At 37.8% G+C, this 7710-nt stretch overlaps 1 protein-coding gene across 1 annotated transcript; it reads right to left on the bottom strand.

The window, feature by feature from the left end:
- Positions 1 to 2506: 2506 nt before the first annotated feature.
- Positions 2507 to 2908, bottom strand: LOC125494145 (ras-related protein RABA1f-like). The gene has a single exon (XM_048637722.1). It carries the CDS (start codon positions 2906 to 2908, stop codon positions 2507 to 2509), a length of 402 nt encoding a protein of 133 aa, XP_048493679.1.
- Positions 2909 to 7710: the final 4802 nt, after the last annotated feature.

Genomic DNA, 7710 nt, shown 5'->3' on the forward strand with positions numbered 1-7710 from the left:
GTCCATATACGTTTGGTTATGATTCAACATATATTTTCCCAATCACACAATAACCAAACAATTCACATATATACATTCCTAAATCCAAACTAATGGTTACATTAACATACATAAAAAAATAGTGCAAAAGCTATAATACATACCTCTGCTCTCAAGGAGCAGCGAAGACAAGCACAAGTGCACAACGACGCGAGCTTGGAGAACCGCCAAACCCACGAGGACTAAGGGGGCAACTAGAATACAATGTAAAGGAATGACATAAGTTCCAAATTCAAGAATTCCAACTCATAATCGAAACACATAATTCTAAATTGATTATTCATGAAACTACATACTACACAAATTAAACTATAGAAATTCAAATTCATAAGCTACGAAACCTAAATTTAATCTCAAAATTATTTCACATGTTTAACAAAAATTAGAACTAAGTTTATTCAAAGCAACCCCTAAAAAACTTATAATAACTTGAAAATACATGATTAATATACATTAATACAAAAAAATAAAAAAAAATCAAGAATTTCATACATAATCGGCGGCGGGACCGACGGCAGCAACTCAGTCGACAGCGGCGATGGCACGAACGTGTAGGACTCTTCCTTGCGCACGCACCGAGAAGAAAGAGGAAGTTTGGGGTAGGGCAGGGCACGCAACTCAGTCCACAGTGACAGGGCACGTACGCACCGAGGGAAGATGGTGAGTTCGCCGGAGAAGTGGCGCGAAGATGGTGAGTTCGCTGGAGAATGTCATTGAAGTGGGGGAAGCCGCGAAGGATTGCCGTTGAGCACCTAGAGTGAGAGAAGAGAAAGAGTTAGCCGAGAGTGAGAGTGAGAGAAGAGAGATGGTTAGCCCTTGGGAGAAGTGACGGTCGCCGGCAAGATAATGCCGTTGGGAGAAGCGACGGTCGCCGGCGAGCATGAGGGCGAGAGTTCGAGGGTGTCGCAGGAGAGAGAGAGAGTAGAGCAGCAGTTGTAGAGAATTAGGGCTCGAAAAAAAAGGCCGTTGGGAAATACTAAGTTTTTTAAAAAAAAAGGTTGTTGATCATTTTGCGTCGCACCAACACGCTCATCCGACGCAGATATAGAATGTGTGTCGCACCCTAGCCCTGTGCGACGCACAATAGTCTCGCTTAGCCCCCCACTACACGCACCTATTTGCGTCGCGCCAGAGTAGCATGCGACGCAAAACCCTAATATGCGTCGCACAAATGTACCATGCGACGCACATTGCTCGTGTTCTAGTATTGTTTTTGTTGTTTTGCGTCATTCCTTTTTTGTCATGCGACGCAAGTAGGAGAGGCAAATCGTCCTTTTTCTGCTAGTGTACTGCAGTTTGCTGAGGAGGTAGATGTCTATAAGCCATCTACCTACAAAAAGGCAATTACATGTACAAAGTCTATCCATTGGCTTGCTGCAATGGGAGATGAGATGGAGTCACTCCACAAGAACGAGACTTGGGAGCTTGTGCCTAAGTCTCCAGGGGAGAAAATTTATTACTTATATATGGATTTTAAAGAAAAAGGTTGGGATAACATCTGCAGAGGTGGTCAAGTATAGGACTCGACTGATTGCAAGAGGGTTCACACAAAGGGAAGGTGTAGAATACAATGACATTTTTTCACTTGTAGTCAGACATACTTCTATCAGGGTGCTACTAGTAATAGTTGCACACCAGGATTTTAAGTATGAGCAACTAGAAGCTAAAAAAGCTTTTCTACATGGAAAGTTGGAGGAGGAGATATACATGGCTCAACCAGATGGTTTCCAGGTTTTGGGGAAAGATATTTGTATTTGCAAGTTGAAGAAGTCCTTATATGGGCGAAAATAGTCTCCGAGGCAATGGTATAAGAAATCCAATAGCTACATGATGAAGCTAGGCTACAACAGGAGTTTATACGATTGTTGTGTGTATCACAACAAGCTAATAGATGGATCTTTCATCTACTTAGTGTTGTATGTAGATGATATGTTGATAGCTACATTCTAGGAATAAGTCGGATGTTCAGGAGTTGAAGGAGCTACTCAGTGCTAAATTTGAAATGAAGGATTTGGGTGCAACTCGAAATTTTTTAGGCCTAGTAGAATAATTGTTTATTGCTGCGGTGATATTGTTGCGGTTTTACCCATGCGTAGCAATATATCACGTAAAAAAAAAAAAAAAATAACTATATTGCTGCGGTTTCCGCCGAAAACCTCAGCAATATATTAAAATAATATAAAAAAAATTATTTGGACCTATTGCTGCAGTTCCTACAAAATCGCGGCAATAGGCTTTTAAATTAATATTTTCATCTAGGGTTTCACTCCACTCCTTTTCATCAGTTCAGCCTCATTTCACTCCTCTCCCTCTCATCTCTTTCACGATACTCTCCCTCTCCCTCTCATCTCTTTCATTCATGCCACTCATCTACCCTCTCCCTCTAAACCCTCTCAATCATCCTCTCTCTCAAAACTGTCGGTCTTCATCTTCCTAAAAAAAACGGCATTCGATTTTGTGTCGGCATTCAATTTCGTGTCGGCATTAATTCGGTCTCAATCTCTTCATCTAAACCCTCATCCTCTCGCTTCAGATCTGGAAACATAGAAACTCTTGGTTGGTTGTCGGTGACAACGACGATTTTCAGATCTAGATGCGCGACGATTATGTTCACTGTGACATTGGTTGCCGGCAATTTGTTTGTGCGACAAACTGCGCGGATTGTGCGACAAATTTGAGCCTTAACAATCTTATCATCGACACAAATGCTTCGAGTAGTAAACTCAACGCCAATGGTTGATTTCGATTCTAGGCTGAATTCGTTTCGCGTAAATCGAGAAAGAAGGTTGGATTTACCGACACCAGAGTCCCCAATCAACACCACTTTAAACAGATAATTATAATTGTTATCAGCTCCATATGCCGCCATGGTTGTGTTTTTTCTTTGTATTATTATTATTATTATTATTATTATTATTATTATCATTATTATTATTATTATTATTATTATTATTAATATTATTATTATTATTATTATTATTATTATTATGTAATATCTTTTATTCTTTCTCTATTGTGATTTTTCTCTCTATCTATATCTTTTTCTCTCTCTCTCTTTCCTTCTTTCGAGGGGGTGGAATTTGCTGCTAATGCAATTTGCAAATGAAATAATACAGAGAGAAATTTGCATGCTTCCACTAAACATGGATGTGGGGTTAGAGGTTGCCAAAAACCAAAGATGGATGTTTCATGTTTTTTTTTTGTTTTTATTGTTTCAGATTTGTTTGCTTAGTGTAGTTATCTCATTTTCGTTTGTTCAGTATAGTGTAATTCTCGTTTTTTGTAATTCTTCTATATCTCATTTTTTTCCAGTTTTCTTATTGTTGTTTTTCCTTTGTTAGTTTCATTTTATTTTATGACGGAAGTTTATGATTTTTTGCTATTTTTCTTAATTTTTTTGTCTTTCGAATTTAAAGGCAAAATGCAAAAAACAAATTTTTTTTTTGCTTACCCTTGTACCTATTGCTGCGATTTTTCCAAGAAACCGCAGCAATATGCTTGTATTTTAATATTAAAAAAATACATATTGATACGGTTTTCGCAAGAAACCGCAGCAATATTCCTATTTTTTATTATTAAATACAGCATATTGCTGCGATTTTGCCTAGAAACCGCATCAATATGTTCAAATATTGTTGCGGTTTAAAACCGCATCAATATGTTCAAATATTGATGTGGTTTAAAACCGCATCAATATGTTCAAATATTGATGCGATTTAAAATCGCAGCAATATATTAATTACCTATTGTTGCCCCCTTAATTGTTGCGTGGCCAAAACCGCCACAATAGGCCACTTCATGACCGCAGCAATAAGCATTTACTCTACTAGTGGGGTATGGAGATTTATAGGGAGAGGGCTCGGAAGAAGCTTTTCTTGTCAAAGAAAGGCTACATTGAGAAGATATTGTCAAGGTTTAGATGTCAACAACAAAACCTATAGATACTCCAAGTGCTTCCAATAGTCATTTGTGTGGTGCTTTTGCGCCTAAGTCTGCTGAGGAGAAGGAGTACATGAGTCGAGTTCCTTATGCTAGTGAAGTATGGAGTTTAATGTATGCTATGGTTTGCACTAGGTCGGAGCTTGCACATGCAGTCACTGTTGTTAGTAGGTTCATGGGTGATCTTGGTAAGGAGCATTTGTAGGCAGTCAAGAGAATCTTTCGGTATCTTAGAGGTACATCAGATGTTGGTCTCATTTATGGAGGTGATATGACATGTTTAATTGCATGTTTCTCTTATTCTGATTATGATAGGGATGTGGAGGGTAGGAGATCTATGACTGGTTCTATTTTCACTCTTGGTGGTTCTGCTGTGAGTTGGAAAGCGACTTTGTAGCCTACAGTGACTTTGTCTACTACTTAAGCAGAGTATAAGGCCTTGATAGAAGCTACAGAGGAAATTTGATTAAAGGGACTAGTCAGTGAGTTGGGTCTACATCATGATCAGGCGACAATGTATTATGACGGCTTGAGTGCGAGATGTTTGGCCAAGGATCAATTTCATCATGAGAGGACTAGACACATAAATGTCAAGTATCATTTTATGAGAAGTGAGACAAGAATTAAGGTGAAGAAGGTAGGTACAACTGATAATCCTACTGATATGTTCACTAAATCGGTTCTGCAGAGTAAGTTTCAACATTCTTTGAACTTGCTTGATGTTTGTGAGTGTTAATTGCCCTTTCTGGGCCAAGTTTGGGGGTCCTTAGGGGCTAATTTGGTGTCCTTAAGGGATAAATCTGGTTTAGTTGTCTTTCAAGGCAAATCTATTTGAAGGGAGAATCTAGGCATTGTGATTAATGCATCTATTATCTGATTTTCTAGTTTATTGTGAGAGGATTCAAGTCATGGTGGAGATTTGTAGGAATTATGCCTTAAATTTGTTTGACGAAATGCGTGTTTGCAGGCCCACCCGATTGGGCGGGGTCGAAGATGCCCAAAAGGGAGCCCGATGGCGTCGGGCGTAGTTACCGAACTACGACTAGGCGAGGCTCGTCCGATCTGGCTCGAGTGAAAATCTGATTTTAGGAGAAGAGGGATGTCGCCCGACTCGGTCGGGCGTTAGTCTATTTTGATGCGGAATGCGTTTTCCTAAGCGGAGTATAAATAATTTTTAAACCTAGTTTCTTTATACTACGAGTTAGTCTTAAATACTCTGTAATCTGGTTTTTCTCATCTCAATAACACTATTCATTCTCTCTGTCTGTGAAAGTAGCCAATACTTTATGGTAAACCACGTAAATCTGTGTATTGTTTATTACTTTTCACATCCGTTATAACATGGAAAATAACTTACTACTCAAAGTGTTGTTGAATGTAAATAAAAGTAAACTATGAAGGCTATCGTTTGTATGATTGATGTGAATGCTACCCCTTTTCTTTTAGCTTCGAAGTACAGAGCTCTTAGCCTCAACGTGCGCTCAAGAATATTGGAAGTGGTTAGCTAAGATTATGGCATAATTATATCCCTGCTTTCTTGGCACGCTCCTTGACTGCTAACTAAGCTATTTGAACTGACTTGATTTGACGATACTTGTCACCCTTATTCTTTGGCAGTGTCGAGTTAAGTACATAGGAGGGTACTCAACTTTGATAAAAGTTCCAGTTAAGGTACTGAACTTTCAAAAGTTCCAGTTAAGGTACTGAAATTGGATGGCCGTTACTTTTGGGTGAATTTCTGTCAAATGCACCGTTTGGTACATTTTCCTAGGCGCGTGTGCAACACGAAACGCCACCTAATGATTACTTTTAATGAGGCGGTTTATTGCGCGGGTATTTATCTCAACTCTCTGTATTCTTTGTCTTTATTTACTTTCCTTCTCTCACTGTTCATATTTACTTTCCTTCTTTCACTCTCCTTATTTAAATCACTGCAACTCTTTGTCCTCTTCATTTACGCCATTTATAATCATAGTATGTGGCCAACACCAAAACCTCCAAAATTCCCAAGAATTACAGAGACTTCAGAAGAAGGTATATTCTTCTTCATTTACTCCTTTTTTTTGTACAGAACTTCATTTACTCCATATTTTTTTTTTACAGAACTTCATTTATTTCTTTTGTTTTCCTTTTTAGTACTTTTTGGTTACCTTTTTGGTTGTTGTGTGTAACTGGAGCAAAAAGGGTATTTTTGGTTGTTTTCTTGTTTAAAAAGGCGATTTTTGGAACTAGTTTAAGTTGTTTTTTGTTGGATTTGTTTGTTGCATGTTGATGGCGCTTAGGGTTTGATGTTTAGTAAAATAATTTTTTTTTGTAATTGGGATTTGGGTTTTGCAGATTGTGTGATTGTGAATTGTTTATGAAGTTTAGTTGTTAAACTTAAAGTATAATTTATACAGATTAGGGTTAAGTGAAATTTTATTAATTTTTTATGTTTCTGTTAATGACTAGGTATGGAAGCTTTTACCCATGCACACCCTCTTTGTTCGAATCAAGATATCCTAGTGACCCACATTTTCTTTAGGGTAAGGTGGGAGGATCAGTACAAGCTTGAGCTGACTTGTAAGAAATGGAGGCTTTGGTGGAGACTCAGAACTTATGGGAGTAGTCATTATTTCTGGCTTAATGATCGTAGGCACATTGAGAAGTGGATAATAGATGATATTATCTACAACAATGGGAGGGACCTCCATGCTTGGATCAACAAGGACATGACTCAGTACTTTGATGCGTTTCCATGGTTGTTCAAAGAGGATTGAAGATGAAGGATGTTGGTGTTTTTTTTGTTTGGGTTGGGTTAGGTTTGTTTTGCCTCTGTCATAGCTGTAGGAGGGGTAGAATGTGACAGCCACTGGCTTTGTTTAGGGTGGTTGTCACTGCTATGACAGATTTGTTTTGTTTTTAATTTTATATGAATGCAAGCTCCAAAAAAAACTTTAATATGTTATGTAATTGGTTGGAGCTTGCCAATTTTTGTAGTAATGAATGCTATGTAATCTTTACTATATATATATATATATATATAATATATATATATATATATATATATATAATATATATATATATATATATATATATATATATATGAATGGTTTTTATGCATCCTACAATATCATTGGTGTTCTTCCATTCCTTGCACTTACTTTAGTATGTAAATTTTTGTATGACAGATTTTATGGAAATAAAACCTTGCATAAGTGTGCACCATGGTGGAGAGTGGTTTGTACATGGTGACATTAGATACGAAGGTGGTCAAGTAAGTGTGTTTGAAAACTTACCTGATAATGTTGATGCTTCATATGTAAAACAAATCATAGACAACTTGGGTTATAATAACATCATTAAGCTGCATTTTGTTGATCCTAGGAAAGACTTTAGTACTGGTATTAGATTCTTGGGCTATGCTAAGCAATTATTTGATCCATTTTTAGCACTACTTTTACAATACAAGCTTGTACATGTGTACACAGAACATGCAATAGTTAGGCCATTTGGGGTGGGTAATGGATGGAGTGGAGTTGGGTCAAGTCATTGTGGTGAAGGGTCCTTAGGTGGTGAAGGGTCCTTTGTGCAATTGTTGTGTGATGGAGATGAGGCATTGGTCCTCCTCAAAATACTGACCATACTAGACCCGAACCCCATGTAGATATAGACTATGATACAGAAGGCACAGATGAGGATGATGATGAATTAGTTAGTGCCAGGACCAAAGTCAGTGATGAAAAGAAAAAA

This window comes from Beta vulgaris, chromosome 1 (assembly GCF_026745355.1).
Source record: "Beta vulgaris subsp. vulgaris cultivar EL10 chromosome 1, EL10.2, whole genome shotgun sequence".
Lineage (NCBI taxonomy): Eukaryota > Viridiplantae > Streptophyta > Magnoliopsida > Caryophyllales > Amaranthaceae > Beta > Beta vulgaris.